Here is a 22,756-nt window from a genome sequence, read left to right on the forward strand (position 1 = left end):
GGAGACAGGCTTTGGGGAGGAATTTCCAAAAGGAAGAAACCTGCCTCCTCTCTCAGGAAGCCTTCCTGGACTGGTAAGCTGGATGTGCCATCTCCATGCCCAAAGAAGAAGAGCTTGTTGGGCTGGAAGCTTCAGCACAGCCCCTTCTCTCCACCTCTCTCGTTCATGACCCATCCTCCCCAACGGAATCTCCCTGCTCATCCCCAAATGGGACAGTGCTCTCTGAGAGCTGACCACCCGACCCTGAACCCGCCTAGATGCTCCCAGGGAAGCAGCCCTGCAGCCAGGCCTGGGCCCCCTACCTTCCACCAGCAGGAAGAAGCCTTTGGGGTTCTTGTTCAGGATCCTGATGGCCATCTCTACCATCTCAGAGAGTGAAGGGTCAGTCACATTGTTCCTGTTGAGTTCGTACTGCATGTCCCCCGGCTCAAAGAGACCTGAGGAGGAGCCAGGAGGGTATGGGTGTCTCAGGGAGCAGAGGCTTCTCACACCTGACTGGGGGGTAAAGGGAGGTGGGGGCTAGAAGCAGCTCTGGGTGGCTTTGGGAGGGCTGCCTCCGTTCGTCTTCTCAGCCTCGCCATGGTGAGGGGGGCACTGTGTCCATTTCACAGAGGAGGAGACTGAGGCTCAGGTGTTCCGTAACTCGCTATGTTCAGCTGCTAATGGGAGACCTGGGATTCTACTCCATCAGCCCATCCGAGCCTTGGAGGGCCCTGGACGTGGCAGAGGACTGTGTCCCGGCCTCAATGAGACAGCCTGGGTGTGTGTTTCCATGCCAGGTTTGAAGGGCTCAGTGCTTATACAGTGAAACAGAAGGTTTGGGGTCACTGTCTCTGCTGTTCCCTGAGTGTGGTTTTTTCCCCTTGTGAAACACAGAGAGAGATCCATTCCTTGCTCATATCACAAGATTCCACATGTACTGGTTGCTGTTTTCCAGTCCTGGGTGTGCTTCCAGAACACCTTGCCCTGCATGCGTGGGCGCGTGGAGGGGGCGCCAGTGAACAGAGAGCGCTTACTCTGGGACATGTCGTCCTGCGTGCTTTGGAAGCACCTGGGCCCCAGCCTCCGAGAGGTCGCCCAATAACCCTTCCTCCTGGAATTCACGCTCACGTGCCCTCCCTCACTGACTCGGGCTGGCCTGTGTATCCAACAGAATGCTGTCCAGACGACGGCGTGTGACTTCCAGACCCAAGCGTAAGACACTGTGGCTTCTGCCTTGCAAACTCCTACTTTCTGGGGAAAGCCAGTCGCCATGACGTGAGGACACTCAAGCAGCTCAGTGGAGAGATTCACGCGGTGAGAAACTGGGGCCTCCTGCCAACAGCCCACACTGACTTACTAGCCATGAGTGAGGCCCCCTGGAAGCCCCAGCCCCAGTCAAGCCTCAGAGGACTGCAGCCTCCTGAGAGACCTAGCTGAACCACTCCCAAATTCCTGACCCAAAGAAACCGTGAAGGAGCAAGTGTTTGCTCTCGTTTTAAACTGTAAAGCTTTGGGATAATCTGCTATGCAGCCACAGAGATAACTTATACATTAGCTCATTTAATCCTCATGACAGCGCTGAGGCAGACCCGATCACTGTACCCACTGTACAGAGGATTCATAATCCTCATTTTATAGAAGACGGAGGCACAGAGGATTGCACAGCTCATGAGTGGTAGGAGCTGGATTTGAACCCATACACGGAATTTTCATGCTCTGCAGGTACAGGCGTAATTCTCTACAGGCAGCGTGGGCTGTGGGGCCCGGGCGAGCAGAGAGCTGCGTGTGTCGGAGCGACCCTCCGGGTGCCCTGCTCTAAGCCCAGAATCTCCGCGGACACGCCCAGGACCCAGGGGCCGTGTTCCTTGAGAAAGCCTTGCAGGGGGCTTTGCCACCACCTGCCTGGCCCAACAGCCAGGAGGGAATGGGGACCCAGATGTCTGCATGGTGGTACTCAGGGTCTCGTCCCACCTCACCTGGAGCCGCCCTGGGTCCCACAGCTGTTACCCAGTCCCTGGGGAGGTGGGGGCAACCCCCCCATCCCCCAGTCAAGACCGGCAGAGACAATCTAGCTGGCTTCTGCCCTGGCAGCTCCGCAGGGCTGGCTCTGGGTCCCCTGGCTCCACAGCCAAGGATTTGTTTAAGTCCCAGAACCAGCTAGGGTTCAGACTCACCTGGGCCATGCGGGCCAGAGGTCATCTCCTTCTCTGACCTTTGTTTCCCTTTGTGCTCAATGGAGCTGTTCGCCCTGCACAGCCAGCAAATTTCAGGTCTAATTCTATGAACCAGAACCCCTCCCTCACCCCTCCCAGGTCCTGGAGCCTGGGACAAAGGTCCCTAAGTTGTGGAGGGAGGTGGCTGGGGCCTCATCCCCCAGTGCTGGCTCACACAGCCCTGGCCCCAGGGCGCCCAGCTGGATGTCCACTCCACCCTCTCCACTTACCCAAGAGGTAGTCCACGCTGTGGGGGTCAAGGGCCAGGAGATCAGTGCGGTTCCAGACATAGTGAGAGTGCTGGAAGGAAGGGCCAGCGTCAGTCATGCTGGGACTGGGGGAGCCAGCTGGCCTCAGAGTCTGGGGCACGCATGTGCGTCCTTCAGTCATTTAACAGCCCCTCTCTGAGGACCTACCATCCCTGCCTTCAAGAAATGGCAAATAAACAGGTAATTTTAACGCAAGGTGATGAGAATTCTGAGACGAGGGGCACTGTGAACCTAGAGATGAGATCAGGGAGGGCTCCCTGGTGGAGGTGAGGTCCTAATGGGGACCTGGAGGACAAGTAAGAACTGAACAGGCTGGAGTCAGGGAATAGACTTCCAAGCAGGGGAAGGACTGTGGAGCAAAGAGGAGGAAGGCACAGGTCACCAGCGGCCTTGAGCACTGAGGTGTGGGCTGTGGGTGTTCTCAGAGCCGGGAAGGGAGCCAGGCCCTAGCTCTGCCTGGGGACCCCAGCCAAGGGGGGAGTAAAGGAAGTACAGCTTCTGCAGAGGCCATGGGAAGGGACTGGCCAGCTTGCCTGGAGAGGGTGCCATTCAGGCCTGGACGGGGGGGTGGGGCCCTCAACTACCAGGAATCAGCTGCGTGTCCTTAGGCAAGCTCCTCGCCTTCTCTGGGTGATGGCATTGGGATCAGGGGTTTTTCAAACCTCCGGGGCTGCTCTGGGAAGGAAGGTGGGAAGGCTAAGAAAGTGGGGCTCCCCTGCTGTCCCTCACTTCGTGCCCGGGGGGCCAGGTAGAGAAACCGAGGCTTGGAGTGGTGGTGTCTCTCAAGCTTGGGCTGGGAAGGGGCTCTGGTTTAGCCAGCGCTGACTCAGAAGGCACGGAGAGAGTTCAAAGCAGCTGGGTCCTGCCCCCCACCCACCCCAGGGGGCCATTCCCCTGTCCCTACCCCCACCTCAGTCTTGGCCCAGCCCCATCCCACAAGGCCTCCCCAGGGGCCAGGCCTGGAAGCCTCGGAAACCCAACCCCAGAGTGACATCAAAGAGGCCGCCAGGCTGCTCCCCACTGTCTTCAGCTCCGACCACAGTCATTTCCAGACCCCAGCTGCCCCAGGCCCCGCGGCCGGCAGATGGATTTCACGGGCCGGAGCTGCTCCCGGGAGCCAGTGCCCAGGTCTTCCCACGCTTCGGCCCCCCTTCCCCGGCCAGCACGTGCCCTGACTCTGGCCCCTGCCTGCCACGGTGGCCTGGGAGATTCCCCGCACCGTGGCCTCCTCCCCTCCCCCGTTTCGGGGCTTCTCAGCCCCTCCCTTGTGGTCTGTCCCCTCTGAGTTCCCGTAGGTCCTGGGCATCTCGCCATCCAAGTACAGTGTTCCACGTTTGCTTGACCATCTGATTCATCCTTTGGACCTCAGGCCTAGCCAGGGGCCCCCACTCAGTAGGGGTGCCGGTGGGCTGCATGTCCGTGCAGGTCATTCCTTGACCCACCCTCTTCCTCACTGCCTGAAGGAAGGAATCAAGGGGCACCCACTATGTGCCATTCAGACACCCATAAGGTCCTTTGGGCCTGAGCTAAGAATTACAAACCCATTCTACAGAAATGAACAGATGCAGAGAAGGACGCCCCCAGCACCTCCCCACCCAGGCCCCTGGACAGGCTACCTTGTGTTTCGGTTTGAAGCTCTTCCAGATGTCGATGAGGTTCAGGCCGTCCAGCCTCGTGCCTCTGGCCTTCTCATCCAGCTCATACTCCACATCGGTTCTGTTCTTGGGGAACATGTACTTCCGGCCGCCCCCCATGATCACCTAAAGGGGACACAGCCATCAGTACCCCGGGGGTGCCATGCCGTCTGGAGGTTCCCAGAGGTCCGCCTGGAGAGCTGGGCTCCCCGGGGAATGGGCAGAGTGGACGTTTCTCCGGCGTGGTGAATCCTGGCTCCGTGTGCGCCACTCTCCCTGAGCCTCTGCTCCTCCGGCTGGGCCGGAAATGAAATCACTAGTCTACCGGGATTGTGGTTTGGGCTTCGGAGCGCAATACTGGTGCTAACCTCCCTTACCTGGCTTTCCAGAAGCCCAGTACCAGCTTCGGCTGGCGTGAGAGCGATAGCATCTTACAGCGTGCGTGTCGGGCACTAAGGACTTGAGACTGCGGCTGTTGCTCAGTCGCTCAGTCGTGTCCCACACGTGTGACCCCATGGACTGTAGCCCGCCAGGCTCCTCTGTCCACAGGATTCTCCAGGCAAGAATACTGGAGTGGGTTGCCCATTTCCTTCTCCAGGGGATCTTCCTGACCCAGGGATGGAACCCGAGTCTGCTGCATCGGCAGGCGGATTCTTCACCCCGAGCCACCTGAGAAGCCCTTAAGGGCCCGAGATACCTGATCTTGTTCAGCGTCATACGAGGCTGCAAGGCTGCCCACGTGACCTCTCCCAAATAAATGGGTGCAGAAATATGATTTCTTTCCCCTAAGGCCACACAGCCAGCAAGGGGACAGAGCCAGGATGCGAACCCAAGGCCCCTCCAGCTCCTGCTGTGTCCATGGAGCGGAGGATGGGGACTCCGACCGAGAGCTGCCTCCTTGCCCCCACCCGGGAGGCGAGAGGCCTCTGCCAGGGAGGCCTTGGGGCAGCCCAGCTGGGAGCCTGGCAAACAGCGGGCCAGCGCCCACGTCTGTGTAGTCACCGCCAGGCTAATTTTACCCACTGCGCTGACCCATGCGGGCAGACGGACGCGGGGCTGTTTGTTTTCCTTGGGAGTCCTTGTTTGAAGTCCTGACTATTTTTAAAATGGGGGCCAAGGGCATAACAGCCGCCGCCCGTGGTGACCACCACACCGGTGTCCTCCTGTTACCGCGGGCGTCAGCCCAGGCCGCTGCCCCTGGCTGACACCTCGGGAGCGCAGAGTCCAGTGACACCTGGCCTTAGACCTGCCGTCCCCGGGGCTGGCATCTCACAGGCGCCCTCCTCAGAACCCAGGTTCTGCCGGGTGGACAGGGAGCCAGGAGTCCAGGCTGGTGGTACAGGTGGTGGATACAGGGCCATCCTGGATCCCGGGGAACCAGAAAGGCCTTTGAAGTCAGCCTGGAGTTGGAATCCTGGCTCTGCTGTATCTTGACCAAGGTCTGGGTGCTTAAGCTCTCTGGCTCCATGTGTCCATCTATTAAACAGAATGGACAGCCCACGCACAGGACTGTCCCAGGAGGAAACGCAGTGACGGGCAGTCCAGTCCCGGCCGCCCCCACCCCGGGGGGCTGGCTTCCCCCGCAAGGCATTCTCATGGCCAGAAGTAGTGGAGCTCAGGGTGGCTCCGTGAAGGCAAGCTTCTCACGGCCAGCTCCAGCTGGGTGCTCTGCAGGGCGGGGCAGGCTTCTGAGAGAAAGGAGAAGGGGACCCCGGGTCACTGGCTCCCTGCCCCCCCAGACTGTTCCCACAGAACCTGACCCCTTGGCATTTTCAGAATGGAAAATGAAGCCCCCAATCTTCTTGCCGGGAGCCTCGTCATCTCCAGCCCCAGCAGGGACTTCACACACTCATTAAACTCCCAAATAACAGACTTGCTGTTTGGCTTTGGGCTTTGGGTTTGTGTCTTTCATTTTTCTTTTTCTTTCTTTCTTTTTTTTTTTAGTAAAAGATATTTATTTTCAGGGCGGACACCAGCATTTCTGTTTCATGTGCAGCCTGGGGGGCTCTGTGGTGGGGTGGCAATGGAGGGGCAGAGAAGGACAGGGGGCTGAGGGAGGAGGTGGGGGCGGGGTGGGCCTCCCAGCGGCCGCACCCCTCACTCAGGCTGGGGTGCAACCCCCGCGCCCGCCTCCTCCGCCAGCAAAGCCTTCCTTTAAGCTCCTGTCCCCTTCTCAGGCGGCTGCCGCCAAATCTCTCTCAAGAGCAGTCCCGTAATTGCAGCCTGCACTTGTACAACAAATGTTCTCACATCCATGACCTCACCTCGGCCTCCAGTAGCCCCGGGAGGAGGGGAGGGGACGGGGGGAGGGGGGCGCTTTGCTCTTACTACACACGTGGGGACCCTGAGGCTCGGGGGAGGGAAGCGACCCATCGGGTACCCACAAAGTCAGAAGGGCGCTTTGCCTGAGATACTCGCTCGCTAGGAGCTGGTCACCAGGACTGCACGTCCCGAGAAGGGCAGCTCAATCCACAGCTCGGAAGAGAAACGAGAGGTTGGAAGAGGGGCAGGTGGCACTTAGAAACTGGGGGGATGGCATGGGGGGTCTGGGAGCCAGGGAGTTAGTCTGGTGGGGGTAGAAGCAGATGGAGTGGGAGGGGCCTGGGGGCTCTCTCTCTGAGCCTCCCTGAACCCCCATTCTAAGCTCAGGGGCTGAGGTCCTCTCTCCCCCTCACCAGCCCGCCCCCCAACCCCCAAACTCCCGGCAAGGTAAGTAACAAGACCTTGAAAAGGGAACCAACTAGAGGGTCTCATTTAAGAAACAGAGGCTGGGGCCCATCTGAGCTTCAGGTGGATGATACTGGGGCATGTGCTAAGCCTGCTCCGTGCGTCACAGCTCGTGTTTCGGGGCAGGGACACATGGCGGCTCCTGAGTAAATGCTATCACCTTCTGAACACTCACGAGGCATCAGGCCTGGCGCTAAACTCTTACAGGGATTATTATATCTAGATCTTGCAATGGGCTTATAAGGTAGGTACATTTCACAAAAGGGCTTTAGAAGGGAAGGCTCAGAGAGGTTAAGTAACTGACCCAAGGTCACATAGCTAGCAAACAGCAGGCCAAGGACATGACCCCAAGTTTTAAAGTAAGAGCCTGCACCAACCACAGCTTGCACATCACCTTTTCTCTGGGCATGCTGCCTGAGTGCACGGGACTCGCGCCTGTCCATGCATGTGGGAACATATGGGGCGGGTACTCCCCTCAGATGGCACCGTGTCACCCCCATGCTCCAGGGCAGCACCAATTCCCAATGGATAGAATAATCCCTGGGCGCCTGACTCTCGGGGCGCGGTGGCGGCCACCTCAGGGTTCATCCCTCAGTCCCACTGCGGTGAAATCCCACAGTGCCTCCCTGCCCCAACCGCAAATCCCCTAATGGGCCAGGAGCCCTCCCAGGTGAGGGCAGACCCAGGCCAAGCCACTTATCCTGGGCCAGTCTGGGCCTGAGGTCTCAGGCCCACCAGGGGCCCCGCCTCACCCGCCCTGCCCCAGCTATACCTGCCCCGCACTTGCCTCGATGTCCTTAATGTTGTGCACGAGCTGGTAGGCGATGTCCTTGCAGCCCTGGCTCAGGGCCTCCGGGGCATCTCGTTGTCCGAGTACCAGTCCCGGTCAGCAGAGTGGGCGTAGGAGGCGCTGGGGGTGGCGTGGTTCACGCGCGTGGTGGTCACGATGCCCACGGATTTCCCTGAGGAGTGGGGGAGGAGGGGTCGGGTTCATCTGGACACAGGGCTGTCCAAACCAGCTCTTCTCTTTCTCTCTCTTAGCTAAAGACGGGCCAGTTCCGCTGCCGGCCTGGCCCCAGGCTCTGCATCGGTACTAAGGCAGGCTTACGTGTGTGCTCAGTCACTCGATTCTTTGGCCGCATGGACTGTAGCCCACCAGGCCCCTCTGTCCATGGGAATTTCCAGGGAAGAATGCTGGAGCAGGTTGCAATGTCCTCCTCCAGGGGATCTTCCCGACCCAGGAACTGAACCCAGGTCTCCTGCATGTTCTGCGCTGAGCTACCTGGGACGGCAGGGTGGGTGGCTTCCAAATAGCCAGACAGCTCAGACCCTCTGCCTCTCTGACCCTCCCTGCTCCCGAGGGCCCTTGAAGCGTGAGCACCTAGGCGGGAGCCCTCCTCTCCACCGAGGACCCCCCGAGTCCCACCCCTGCAGGAAGCCCCACGGCTGCCCTGCAAGAACTCAGGGGGCCCTCCGAAGAGCTCTCAGATGGAGTGTGGCTCTGTCACCTACATCAGCCAGACTCACACCGTGACTCCAGAGGTGCCAGGGGGACATCATGGTGCCTCCCAGTTCCAAGGAGGAAAGGAACAGGGAAAGACAGCTACTGGACTCCCATGAGACCAGAGCTGGGCTAGATCCCTCACCTTCCTCAAGCTGAACCTACGAGGGGCTACGTTTTCAAGCACAAACAAATAGACTCAGGGAAATGAGTTGGGAGCAAACCCACACTGAGCAATCCCCTAAACCGCGAGACTTTGCTGTCATGCAAGAGAGTCCCGGAAGAGTTTGCGGAGTCCCAGAACATGGGAGCTGGAAGGGCCCTGGCGAGCCTCTTTTTCTGCTCTCTCCCCATTGTACAGTTGGGAAGACTGAGGCCCAGACAGGTCACAGAGCCGGGCCCCGTTCCGCACGGCTCGCCCCACTCACCTGCGTCCTTGGCCCAGCGCAGGATGGAGGTGACCTCGTTGCCCTGAGTGGTGTTGCACTGGGAGCGCTGGGTTGCTGCGCTCACCCCCACCGTGCCCTCATTGGCCTTCACCCCACACAAGTAGGCGGTGGCGGTGCCTGCGCTATCAGGGACCTGGGCGTTGGTGTTGTACGTCTGCAGGTGGAAAAGGATGGTCAGGAGATGGCCTGGCCTCGGTCCACCCTGCTGCCCCCAACCCCACTCACAGCATGGGGCCTGGACACAAGGGAGACAGAGGCCTCCTGCGGTCATAGCTGAGCCCTGCTGCCCACCGAGGTCCTCCCACACCTAGAGCCACCAGATCCCCTAGCTGCCTGCCTCCTGCCCACCCCCATGCCCTGGAAGCCAGGGTAACAGGAAGGGGCAGGAACGCAGTGTTCTAGCACATGGAGACTCATTGGGCAGAGGGTGAGACCTGGGTCAGCTCTCCCTGGGTCTGGGGCTCCGGGAGCCAGCAAGGGGTGGAAAAGGCAGGTGAGTGTGGAGAAGGGAGAGGGTTCTTGAGGGAGGGAGGGAGGCTGGGGAAGGAGAGGGAAAGTGAGGGGGAGGCAGGATCTGGGAGGAGGAAATGCGGACCCCCTTATTCAGACTTCCCTGGTGGCTCAGATGGTAAAGCGTCTGCCTACAATGCGGGAGACCCAGGTTCAATCCCACGGTTAGGAAGATCTCCTGGAGAAGGAAATGGCAACCCACTCCAGTACTCTTGCCTGGAAAAGCCCATGGACAGAGGAACCTGGTAGGCTACAGTCCATGGGGCTGCAAAGAGCTGGACATGACTGAGCGACGTCACTTTCCTTTTATTCAGACCACCGGTGGGGACCCTGAAACTATCTGCCCACAGCATCTAGAGGACCCCCAGCACTAGCAATGACAACCCCCGTGACAGAGCTGCCAGCTTCCATCTGAGCCGCCTTGGGAGAAATGAGCGTCACAGAGCCCCGTGCAAAGAGTACACGCTGCGCGATTCCATTCTCATCAAGCGCAAAAGCAGGAACAGCTAATCCATGGCACCAAAAGTCAGGGAGCAGAACCGCAGGGGGCTGTGGGGCAGGAGCCCCAGCTGCCACCACATTCAGCTTCTCAGCCCCAACGCTAGTCACACGGACACGTGGAAAGTTGGCGGAAAATTCACCCCGCACACGTGTGCCCTTCTCTCTACGCTTGTTGTGTGTCAACAGATCTTAAAACCAGGGAGCTGAAATCCTCAAAGTCTTAGGAAGCAGCTGTCCTTTCTTCACGCCGGGGCCACGGAGTCCCCAGGAGGGCTGATTGCCTTGTCAGTGGGCTTGAGGGGTCTAGCGGGAGCCACGCCCCTGCCCTTTCCTCCCTGGTGGCTCAGAGGATAAAGCGTCTGCCTGCAATGCGGGAGACCTCGGTTCAATCCCTGGGTCGGGAAGATCCCCCTGGAGAAGGAAATGGCAACCCACTCCACTACTCCTGCCTGGAGCATCCCATGGATGGAGGAGCCTGGTGGGCTACAGTCCACGGGGTCGCAAAGAGTCGGACATGACTGAGTGACTTCCCTTCACTTCCTCCTGGAAGGTGGGAGGCTCAGGGCTGGAGCTCACCTTGGAGAGGGCCACGTAGGGAAACTTGTCCATCTCCAGCTTGGTCTCCTCCCCAGGGCTGTGGTGGAGCTGCCCCTTGAGGATGCGGGCAGCTGTCACGGTGGACACGCCCATACCTGTGGTAGAGGTTGGGGGGTGGGGAGCTCAGGTTTTTGGGCTCCTAGCCTCTTCAATCAGGCCTCTCAGGGCCCCACAGCCCCCCAGCCTGGGGCAGAGGCAGGTCAGGCAGGGGCACCAGAACCTGACCTTCCTCCTTCCTTCCTTAGACCTTCAGGGCCCACAGCCTGCGCCCCCACCCCCACCCCCATCCTCTGCAACATGCCCCCAGAGCCCGAGCCTCTACAACACGGCCCCCTCACCTCTGCCTGCCACCCCGGGTCCCCCACCCCAGGCCTCACCGTCTCCCAGGAACATGATGACGTTCTTAGCCACGTTGGTGTTGAGAGTCTGAAGCCTCAGGGCATTTTTCAGGGTCTGCTGAGCTTGGTCTCGCCAGTACTTGGGATCTTTCTCTTTCTCTGCAGAGACAGAGAGGCAGAGTTATTCAGCAGGAGCGGGGCAGCTCCCCCAGCCATTACAGACCCCAACTTCTCATGGCGATGGTGTGCCTGCCTGCAGTCAGCAGAGCAAGCAGTCATTGCCCCATCCCAGACAGCCATCCTGAGGTCTGCCAGCCTCTGCCAGGCCAAACAAGCCTGAGGACTCTGGGTCTTCTCCCCACACCCGAGAGCGAAGGAACCAAGGCTCAGAGATGCCAAGTGACTCGCCCAAGGCCACACAGCTCTGACAGACACTGGCAGACCTGGGCTTCACTCCAAAGCCCACGCTCTTTCCTTCCACCCAGTGGAGAGGCATTGTGCTCAGGCAGCAAATGAACAGTGCGAGCACAATCAGGAGGGTAATGTTTAACCTATTCAAGAGAACAAGCTACTTCCAATGGCAGGAACTCCCAGATGTATCCCAGCTATCAATTATAAACTCTACTTGGCTTATTCATTAAAGTAGGCTTGGCAGGAACCTGACTCAGCAACAGCTATTTAGCAGGGCTGGAAAGCAAGGCTTGCCTTTCTGTTTACCGTAACAAACTTAAAGGAGCCAGGTACAGCCTCACTCTTGTTAGTGTAAATTGGCCAAGAAGATGCTCTGTGTCCCTAATTCCTTGGAAAACCAGGAATGCCTTCTTTTCGCTCTCTGTCTCTCCCCACCCAACCCCCCGACCATGTCCATGGGTTGAGTCATCAATTTTCCAGCAGAAAGAGCACTCTAGTGCCTGAGAGCCCTCGCAGAACAGTTGCTGTGCGGAGAAGCCGAGCTCCCTGGTCCTCAGTCTCCTCCCTGTCAGATGCGGGTGTTTGCACCCTCAGGGTCTCATGAGGACAGGATTAGATAAGGCAACACACGGACCTACAGGAGAAGATCAACACCTCACTCCCAACAATTCCACACCAGACCCGAACTCCCCTTTCCTTCCAAGCAGAGGCCCCAGAGACCCCCCCAGGGCATCAGGGCCCTCCCACCTCCTGTTGGTTTCTCCTCTGTGCTCGGGCCTCACCAAGCCTGCCTATCCAGGCACAGAAGCCTCGAGAAGGGCGCTCCTCGGGGATTCTCTCTTTCAGTGGCCTCCATTGCCCGGAAGGAAGGCGGAGGCCATGAGAGGTGGGAGGGTCGTGTCCAAGGTCATGTTACACATTCACAGCTGAAGACACAGGCCTCAGCTCTTGGCCCAGCTCAGGCCCAGGCTCGTAGTGCGGGTGAAGAGCACAGCTTTCCTTTTTTTATGGCTGTGCTGGGTCTTTGTTGCTGCACGTGGGCTTTCTCTAGTTGCAGAGCGCTTCTCGTTGGAAGACACCCGCATGTGCAATCCTCCTGCACGGGCCTGAACCCACGACCCCCAGGACTGAACCCATGACCCCCCCCGCGCTGGCAGGGTTCTCAACCACTGCACCACCAGGGACCCCCTCACAGCGCTCCCTTCTTATGCACGGCGCCCAGGCTTGTGCCAAGTGCCTCCCCCTCCCCAGCAGCCTGATGGAATGGCTACCATTACTTCCTCCACATTACGGAATGGGGAAACTGAACATCCTGAGATTTGAGCCACAGAGGAGCCGGAAACCCACACTGCGTGGCGGTGCTTTTGCATGGGGCAGGCAATGAGGGCAGGAAGGAAGCCGTTCTCACCTCAAGCCTGGGAGCCGTCCATGCCCCACTCCCACGCAGCGGTCCCATCCTCACCCTGATCCCTTAGCCCACCACCTTCACACCGGCAGCCCCCAGCACCACCCCTCTCTTCCGAAGCTCCCTAAGTTCAGACCTCCTGGCTGGAGGCTCCTGCTGGAGCCCAGAGACCGTGGTCCTTCCATCCAGCTGAGTGCCTTTATGCAAGTTCCTGCCACTTGAATTTCTGTTCTAGGAAAACAAGAGGACGGAGCTACTCACAGGCAGTTCTAGGACCGAAAGACGTAAAGCCTGGACAAGTCCCCTTGGCCAGTGGTTTTGTTTTTCTTAAACTTGGATTTTCAAATAGAAGTTGTTGTTTTTTCTCAATTTCATTCAGTTCAGGTGCTCAGTCGTGTCTGACTCTTTGCGATGCCATGGACCGCAGCACGCCAGGCCCCCCTGTCCATCACCAGCTTCCGGAGTTTACTCAAACTCATGTCCATCGAGTCGGTGATGCCATCCAGCCATCTCATCCTCTGTCGTCCCCTTCTCCTCCAGCCTTCAATCTTTCCCAGCATCAGGGCCTTTTCAAATGAGTCAGCTCTTCACATCAGGTGCCCAGACTATTGGAGCTTCAGCTTCAGCATCAGTCCTTCCAATGAATATTCAGGACTGATTTCCTTTAGGATGGACTGGTTGGATGTCCTTGCAGTCCAAGGGACTCTCAAGAGTCTTCTTCAACACCACAGTTCAAAAGTATCAGTTCTTCGGTGTTCAGCTTTCTTTATACTCCAACTCTTACATCCATACATGACTACTGGAACGAACCTCAGTTATTGACATATCTTTTTTTTTCCCATATTCTTCTCCATCACGGTTTATTCCAGGATATTGAATATAGTTCCTTGTGCCATACAGTAGGACCTTGCTGTTTATCCATTTTACATGTAAGAGTCTGCATCTACTAACTCCCAACTCCGCGGGCTAATGGTTTTGATCAGGGATCTACTAGCCGTGGGCGGGTTTCAATCTCCCTCCTGCCTTCCTCCCACATATGACCACAGTGCTGAGGCTTTGGTCAAGGAGCTTCATTGGCCATTTGGGTGCCATCTGGGTGGTGATGAGCCTCTGCCCCTCCTGCCCTCCGCCTGGCACCAGGTGCACACCCTGGAGCCAGGCTGCCCTCAGCCTCCCTGTTGCCGTTGCTTCTTCTCCAGGTGAGCCCTGTACCTGTTTGCCAGTTCCCTGCTCTGCCTGCTCCCCGGGGCACTGGGAGTCTGGTGAAGGCACAGCCCTTGTCTTTCTTACCAGCACTATGCCAGGGTCCAAGAAGGGTTTGGTGGATGTCAAACTGACTCCACGGTCTGAGGACTGGTTTAAGCGGTGGCTTTGGACAACTGAGCATCAGAAGGCTATTGTTTTCGGAGACCATTAAAGGACACTCGGAAATCCCCGTGCTGTAACGAATGCTACATGAAGAGTACTTATCAGTACGTACTGTAGGAGTCCGTTTATACGAAGCCCCCAAACAGGTAAAACTCATCTAAGGTAGCAAGAGGAAGCCTAGTCACTTCCTCTTCCCTGCTTGGGGTGGGGCGGGGGGTGGCACAGGAAAGCCCTTGGCGTCCCATGACTAGAAATGTCCTTTCTTGATCTGGGTGATGGCTACATGGGTACCAAAATATGTCAAAACTCATCAAGCTGTATATTTAAGATGTGTGCACTTTGCTGTAAGTTACACCTAATTACTTTTTTAAAGATTTTTTTTGATGTGGACCATTGTTAAAGTCCTTATTGAATTTGTTACAATGTATCACTTGTTTTACAGCCTTGGCCTTTTTGGCCATCTAAGCTGGTCAAGCTTAGCTAAACTAAGCTTAGCTTGCTCCCTGACCAGGAGTCAAACTCACGCTCCTTGCCTTGGAAGGTAAAGTTTTAACCACTGGCCCGCCAGGGAAGTCCCCTAATTTTTTTAAAAAAGGAAAAGGCCACGATGTAACACTACTACACACCCATCAGAATGGCTAAAATGAAGCAGAGAAGAAAAATTAAAGAGCTGAATATTTGAAGATTTTTCATTTTGTCACTTTTTCATTTTCTCACGTTTCATCCACCTGCTCATCTTTCATCACTCATCTTTCAAGAGGGCTGTGAGTGCTGAGAAAGCAAGAACTCAGTCCCAGAGTGACCTTGGGCCCCCAGGAGTCACACTGAAAGGCATCATGCGATCACAGCAGGAGCAATGGCCTGGGAGCCTGGCAGCTCAGGTTCCGTCCCCAGGCCCGCTGCGGACGTGCTGTGTGACTGGGAGGCCCAGTCCCTTCTCTGCACCCCAACTTCCTCATCCGTTGAAATATATTCTGCCCATGAGCCCCTGCTCCCTGCCTGACACTGTGACTGCCCCTATAATTCCCACAGCAGCCCTAAGGAGGAGAGATCAGTATCTCCACCGAGCAGATGGAGAAATCAAGGCTCAGGGAAGGCAAGTTGGGGGACTCCCAGTCACATGATGGAGTGAGCTAAGGAAGACTCCCCTTCTACCACAGACACTGAAATGCTGCAGGAAAAAACAATTGAGAACAGTGTACAGCTTGAACAAGGAAGGCAGAAGGGGGAAAAAGCAGAAAAGGCAGAAGGCAGAAAAAGGAGGCAGAAGGGTAATTCCCAGGAGGCAGAAATTAAGATGGAATTCAAAACCATGCAGGTACACAGGAGCTGATATTGAGGGGCCCTTGGAGGCCCCGAGCAGATATAAAACAGCTGAGACTGCTTTCAGGTACGTGTTTTGCCTGGGAGATATGGAAGGGTTGGAGAGAGAAAGCCAGCGATGAAATGTGAACTCAATTCCAAATCTGAAGGACTCTCCTGGTGCCACAGTGGATAAGAATCCGTCTGCCAGTGCAGAGGACACGGGTTAGATCCCTGGTCCAGGAAGACTCCACATGCTGTGAGGCAACTAAGCCCGTGTGTCACGACTCCGAGCCCACACTCTATAACTAGAGAATTCCCATGCAAAGCAACGAAGACCCAGCAGTCAAAAATAAATCAAATTATAAAACACTCCATATCTGAGCCTGAATTTAAAGTGCAAGAGCCCCAAACTGAGAAATTAACATAAACACTCTGACAGAATTGATCAAAGAATCAAACAGAATACCACACTATAGAAACACTTTCATGTGAGTTTCCAATAGGAAACATAAACTACAAAAACAAAAAAATAAATACAACTCCTTGAAGGTGAGTTTTAAAGCAAGAATTACAAAATATAAAGAAATGTTCTATCAGGAGTTTATAGAAGAGTTTATAGGGTAAGTTCTATTTCAGATTCCTAGAGCTAAGCGAGACTAGAAACTGCAATTAAAGAATAATATAGAAGGAAAAAGACTGGCTTTTCCAGCACAAGCACATGTAGTAGCTGGGATGTCCTGCTCTGAACATTTGTTTCCAGCTCTTAAATACTGTGGGTGACTCTACGACCGACCACGGACACTGCCCTCATCCTATCCCAGCTGTACCAGCTCTCCCCCTCCCTCCACCCTTGCCCCCAATCCTACCTGGCACTAAGGAGCTGGCAAGACAGGTACCGATAGCCAGCAGTAAGAATGGTGAAATCATGGCGCCCTCCAAGACCTGCTTTCTCTCTGGAGCCCAGAGGTGCGATGGATGTGCGTGGGAAAGGTGGGCTGCCAGTGGTCAGAAGTTAATTGACGTTCCAATCCTATAAATTAAAAAAAAAAAAAAGACATGAAAGTCACAGCTCCAGAGGTCATTTGTTCATTCACTTATTTGTTTGTTGATTCATTCATTTCCCACTTATTACAGGAGGCTAGGCATTAGGATGCCAAATCGAAGTGGTCCCTCCATCAGGAAGCTTAACCACACAAAGAGCTGTAGAGGCATAAGTGAGTTCTGTGCTGCCAGCGGGTTCCTTCTCGTTCCTCAAGTGAAGGCCCACTTTGAACCCAGCTGAAGCCCAGAACCCATCAGAGTTTAGCTTTTCTGTGAAGTGCTTCTCAAACTGCAGGATGCATCAGAATTTTCCAGAGGGCTTGTGGAAACAGATCCAGTTCCCCCAGCCCTGGCCCAGAGACCCCGACTGCATTTCTAACAAGCTCCCAGATGCTGGTGCGGCTGCTGGCTCACAGACCCTACTGTGAGAAGCTCTGTTCTGGAACATCTGTCTTCAGCCTTGAATTATCCGTGTCCCAGTACATCAGAGACAAAACAAAGAGTCCACCTTTTCTCATAGGGACACCTACATTTGCTCTTACAGGACAACGATATTTGCTACGATCTCTTCTGCAGCTTGTCATTTATGGCAAGAGATATAAAAACTATACAAGCGACATACAGGACAAGATTGTCTTACAAGCGTGATCATTTCCGGGTCGTGACATGTTAGATGACTGATTGTTTTTTTTCATTGTTGTTTTCCCAAATTTTCCTTCTGTGTTGAGATGTTACCTTTATAATTTTTTTCAAATGTTATTTTTTAAAAAGACTGAAAGGAGACACACGGGAATGTTCACTGTGGTTTTCTATGGGTAGTAGGATTGTGAATGACTATTTCTGAGCAGTGTGCTAACTCTGTTGAGAAATGTACTAACCCTGTTGTGTATAAATGTTACTGGAAGATGAGGAATTTTGAATGGCAAGAGTTTCACTGGAAATTAATGTTACCATTTTCACCAAAACCAAGATAAAAATGATTATTTCATTTGTTATGGGAAATGGTACAACATTCTACCACGACAGTGGCGTGTGAGATAAGAAACCACTCTAGTGCTTGCTTTGGCAGCACATATACTAAAATAGGAATGATACAGAGAAGATCAGCACGGCCCCTTGTGCAAGAATGACACGCAAATTCATGAAGCGTTCCATATTTTTTGCTTTTGTTTTTAAATATCAGTCCCATGGAAATTACTTAAGACATATGTCATAGTTCATTCTATGTGTTAACTTGGCTGTGTCATGGGATCAAAACTAGATATTTGTTCAAACGTTATTCTGGATGTTTCTGTGAGGGTTTTTGTGTGTATGGAGGGATGAAATTAACATTTAAATCAAAGGGTAAATAAATTTGAATTAAAATTAAAAAAAAAAAAAAGAAACCACTCTACTCCTGGAAAAGGGATGTTGATTCTTGATTCAACCCTCTGTCCATCCTTGGTGAGATGGATAAATGCATTGTATGGGTTCACGAGAAGGAAATTTACACAACAATGAGGATAATTGAGAAGAATACACATCAACAGGGATGCCTCCCATGAAGGTGAGGCTGAGCGAGGGGAGCCGACCTGGGAGCCGACCTGGGAGCATAGATCGTGACTCTAATGATGGTTGTTGCTGTTTAGTCGATAAGTCACGTCCAGCTCTAAAGTTTAAAGCATGCTGGCATGAAGACATTTGGAGAACGGCTGGGACTGGGACTGGGGAGCAGGGATGAAGGGGAAAATGAACAAATAAAACAAAAACTGAGCTCACGATAGAAGCCCATACGTTGAGGAATAGGACTTACTCAGCTGTCTGCACCACAGATCCAAAGCAGACACATCAGTAAGGAAAAGAGAAAGTGAAGGTGGCCCCAGGAGCTCTCCAAGGCTCAGCCGGCCCTGCCTGGGATTCTTGTCATTTTCCTCTGCTAGCCTGATGCTCCGAGAGAGTGAAGACCCACCTCTTCCCCATCGCTGACTCCCAACCCCGTGCACACAGAATCGGCTCTGTAAACGCTAACAATGAAAAGTTCCCCGATTCAGGATGGAATGCTCTGAATTTTGACCCCAGGGCTGTGGCTTTGAGAAAGGTCTGTTCTGAAGACAAACCGGTGCCTTTTCCCCATTGCCTCAGCCTGGGAAGGAGAGGAGGCAAGAATCTAGGAAACCAGGGTCTCCTAGGAAACTCCAGGGCCAGTCGCCCCCGTTGGCTCCTCCTCTCGGCCCCCACCCGGACTCAGAGGCTCCAAGTCCGCTTCCGGGTGGGTGGCCCTGGGCGATGGGCTGCGTGGGGCTCCGTCTGGGGCTTCAGGGACCCCGGCTGCCCACCACCCTCTGCCAGCGCTCTACCAGTTCAGAATGGAGCCTCGGGGTGTGTGTCTGCCCTCCTCACCGCCACCCCCGCCCCCCACCTCCCAGCCTGACCGTCTCTGCCAGGCTCCCAGCTACGTGCCCTGATTATGCACAGCAAGGGTGCAGAAGCCCTGGCTGAGGGAGGAGCAGCTACTTGGTAGGTTAGGGGAGGAAGCGGAGGCTGGGCTTTGGCCCTGAGGACTGACTCAGCATCCTGGGACAGAGGGCCCTGGAGCCCTTTGAAGCTGGGCAGAAAGCCAGGCCTGGATTGGGCCTCAGAAGGTCCAGGACACATGGCAGAGTAACAGGACTGATACAAATCACTGCCACTTCTTGGGCACTCGGATCCAGCCCTGCGCTAACAACAGTGTATATCTGTGATCCCACTTAACAAGTGCCGTTAGATCCCGTTTACAGTTCAGGAACCTGAGCAAAGGCTCTCAGCTAGTCCGTGGCCAAGCGCGATTCAATCTCCAGCTGGCTCAACCTCCTGGGGCCTTGGTTTCCCCACCACGGAGAGGGAGAGCGACCAGTGCCCACCCTTCCCCCTCCCACAAGAGCAAACAGAAGCCACACGAATCCAGGGCAGGATCTCTGGCAGAGCGGGAGTCAGGCTGGGGCGAGCCCTACCTGAGGGGCCGGGCCAGACGGGTCAAGAAGCAGACCAAGGCCAAGGTCAGCATCAGGAAGAGGAGGCTGAGGACTGCTGTGAGGACCAGGTCCAGGGTAGGGGACAGCAGGGCCATCTTGAGCCAAGAGGGCCCCAAGGAGCAGCCACCACAACCCGGAACACTCAGTCACATGAGCCCTGGACGCCTGCTCCAAAGCCCTGGGTCAGTGGCCCTGACCTGGCTTTGCTCCTTGGGCTTAATCTTTGGGGATTAGCCCAGGAGGGGCGAAACGGGAGGAGGGACAATCCCCGAGGCTCTCGTCCCCCCGGCTAGTCCACCCCCACTTGAGGCCTGCCCATTCCTCCTTCATGCCCAAACATTATTGAGCACCTGCTGGGTACCGGGCTCTATTCAAGGTGCTAAGGACTCAGTGGGGAACAGGACAGACACTGCCTGTTTTCCTGGAGATTCTTGACCAGCCAGGATAGGAAAAGCACCTACTATGTGTCGGTCATTGTGCTGGGCACCTTGTGGAATAAAAGCACAGAAGGAAAGGAGTCCCTACCTGGGGTCATGATCTTTTTTCTTTTTTTTTAAACACTAATGTATTGGATGATTCTGCTTTGCCAAAAGAGAATTCCTAAAAACGTAAAAAAATTGTATAGCCAAGACATGGTGGCAACCCAAATGTCTGTCAACAGAAGAATGGATAAAGAAAACGTGGCACACACACAGGAATATTACTCAGCCATAAAAAAAATGAAACCATGCCATTCACAGCAACACAGATTGTCCCAGAGACCATCATACCAAGTAAAGCAAGTCAGATAAAGACAAACACCATTCAACACTGCCTACGTGGGGAATTCAAAACAACAGTACAAACGAACCCGCCCACAAAACAGAAACAGACTCATAGACCCAGAAAGCAAACCCACTGATGCCAAAGGGGAAAAGGCCACGGGGGAGGGACAAATTGCACAATCGTTTTTTCCCAGCACTAGCTGCTGCTGCAACCCATTTCCACGCCCAGGAACCTGAGTCTGCACTGAATCAGCCAGAGAGGTGAACCCATGTCCAGAATAAGAGCAACTGTCCTTACTGAGCACTTCCAGATGAAGGAAAAACAGATGCTCAGAGGTGCGATGATGGACTTGGAATTTGAACCCGGCCATCACAGCTGTAACCCCAACCCCAGCACTGCTTCAGGTCCGGGATTGTACCAGCCCTGCAAGGTGGCAAGGAGGCTTTGGTCAAGCCTCAGCCAGGTGTGCAAACCCAGCCATCACCAGAGAGGCAGCACACACAGGCTGGAGGGCGCTGAACCGCCACCTGCCTAGAGGGGCCTTTCCTGCTTCCCAAGTGTCCCCAACCCCCTTTTCATTTTTCTTTGGTGGTGGTGGTTTGGTTGCTAAGTCGGGTCCGACCCTTGCGATCCCACGGACAGAGAAGGCTGGCAGGCTACAGTTTATGGGATTCTCCAGGCAAGAATAGGAGTGGGTTGCCATTTCCTTCTCCAGGGGATCTTCTCAACCCAGGAATCAAACCCGGGTCTCCTGCATTGTAGGCAGATTCTTTACCAACTGAGCTACAAGGGAAGCCCTTCATTTTTCTTTGGCTTCCGACAACCTCTCAAGTCAGGATGGTGATTATAGTTCCCGGCTTATAGATTCAGAAGCTGAGGTTCAGAGAGGTGAAGCCACTGGACACCCACGGGGCCTGGGTGCCTAAGAGACCAGGCCTTTTCCAATTATACATCCAGCCTCCTGGGACACCTCAGATCCCGTGGAACAAAGCACCCAAAGTTGGTGGGAGGAGATGCTTTTATCCTCTTGGTGCCAAGGGAGGGGCCCTTCTCCTGGCGACAGAAAGCCCACCGAGCTCACTATGAAAACAGGAAACCCATCGCGCTACTCCCTTACATCTTTTTCTTTCTCACTTTGCATCAGACCCTCACCACACCCTAATGATATAGGCAGGGTAGATGGGGGAAAATGGGGCTTATCAGGAAAGCCGTTCTGAGCTGTCACACGGCCAGCAAGTCTGGTTCAAGTCCCAGATCCATCACTCCCCAGCTGTGTGATGCTGGTCAGTTCCTGCATCAGAGAACCCGCTGCCTTCTCCTCCTAACATCTCTCTCCCATTTAGGAGGCCCCAGAGGCAGGCTGGGCACTGAAATGTGAAGTACCTCATCTTGCCTGTGTGCACTCAGTCGTGCCCGGCTCTTTGTGACCCCATGAACTATGGCCTGCCAGGCTCCCCTGTCCATGGGATTCTCCAGGCAAGAATACTGGAGTGGGTTGCCATTCCCTTCTCCAGGGGATCTTCCCAGCCCAGGAATCGAACCTGGGCCTCTCACATGGCAGGCTGATTCTTCACCATCTGAGCCGCCAGGGAAGCCAACAATACTGGAGTAGGTTGTCATTTCCTAGTCCAGGTTAGCCTCCCAGCCCAGGGAACGAACTCACATCTCTTGCGCCTCCTGCACTGGCAGGAGGATTCTTTACCCCTGCACCACCTGGGGAGCCCCTACCTGATCTTACTTTAATCCTTATTAACTGAGAGCTGGATACAATTGTCCCCCTTTCCAGCTGAGGGAAGAAAGGCCCAGGGGGGGTGGTGAAGATGATCCAGGGGTACACCGATGGGGGGGACAGAGCCAGGCCTTCACAGGGCTCCACGTGGGCCCCACCCAGGGGTCACCCCTGTTCCAGACTTCCCACCGCAACTCACCCAGGAGCCCTCCCCACCCCCACTGAGCTCCCAAGCCCGAGATACCTTTTGTAGCTCCCCTACGCACCAGCCTAATAAATCGATATGAGACCACAGGAGTGTCACCGTGTGCTCCCTAGCAGTGCTTGGTGGGGGGTATTAGTTATTTGTCCTCGGGAGCCCCCAGTCTAGAGGTCACAGTTCAACAATGTCTGGGCTGGGAAGCGTTCTTTGACCAGATCTTCCCAAATGTCCCAGACCACAAAAATCACTCTGGGTGATTGCAGGAAAAGTCCTGTTTCCAAATGGTACCCAGGGAGGTGCATAGCCTGGCAAGTACATGAGGGAACTTTATGGCATGATGGAAGCATTCTTTACAGTGATCTGGGAGGTAAAGTGTATAAACACATAAAAATTCATCCAGGGGCCAGTAACCCCCACCTTGCCCGAATTGTTAGGTGAGGAAGGTCTGTCGATATTTGAGTTAAGGAAACATTGGGAAAGAAGAGGTGTCCTGGGGGTGGCTGCACTCAAATTAAAAAAAAAAAATTAAAGAGACATGACAACCTCCCCACCTAATTAATTCTTAGCCTCCACCCCCACCTCAAACCTACTCAGAATCTCCCAGGGCAGGGCCTGGGAAGTCATCCCACGAGCAGATTAGTTTGAGAAACATTGCCTTAGAGATGATCCCATTGCCCAGATGGGAACACTAAGGCCTAAAGAAGATAAAAGACTTACCCCGGGTCTCCCAGTTCCTACTCCCCATAGACATGCACCGAGATCAGTCAGAACCAGCCCGGAGCCAGTGCCTCTGGGCTGTCAGCTGGGCCTTCTTGGCTT

At 55.0% G+C, this 22,756-nt stretch overlaps 1 protein-coding gene and 1 non-coding gene across 2 annotated transcripts in view; one reads left to right on the forward strand and one right to left on the reverse strand.

Annotated features, from left to right (window-relative positions):
- The window catches only part of ALPL (alkaline phosphatase, biomineralization associated), a 63,683-nt gene that overhangs the window by 4,717 nt on the left and 36,210 nt on the right, over positions 1-22,756 (reverse strand). The window contains 9 exon segments of the mRNA XM_027521298.1: positions 303-437; positions 2,426-2,495; positions 4,081-4,224; positions 7,613-7,680; positions 7,683-7,787; positions 8,755-8,929; positions 10,363-10,478; positions 10,761-10,880; positions 16,077-16,240. Of these exon segments, the coding sequence (XP_027377099.1) occupies positions 303-437; positions 2,426-2,495; positions 4,081-4,224; positions 7,613-7,680; positions 7,683-7,787; positions 8,755-8,929; positions 10,363-10,478; positions 10,761-10,880; positions 16,077-16,137 (994 nt within the window). The 5' untranslated portion in view covers positions 16,138-16,240.
- LOC113881997 lies at positions 17,305-17,412 on the forward strand. Its single transcript, XR_003508250.1, has one exon. It is a non-coding gene; the product is annotated as a U6 spliceosomal RNA (small nuclear RNA).

Source organism: Bos indicus x Bos taurus, chromosome 2 (assembly GCF_003369695.1).
Source record: "Bos indicus x Bos taurus breed Angus x Brahman F1 hybrid chromosome 2, Bos_hybrid_MaternalHap_v2.0, whole genome shotgun sequence".
Taxonomy (NCBI): domain Eukaryota; kingdom Metazoa; phylum Chordata; class Mammalia; order Artiodactyla; family Bovidae; genus Bos; species Bos indicus x Bos taurus.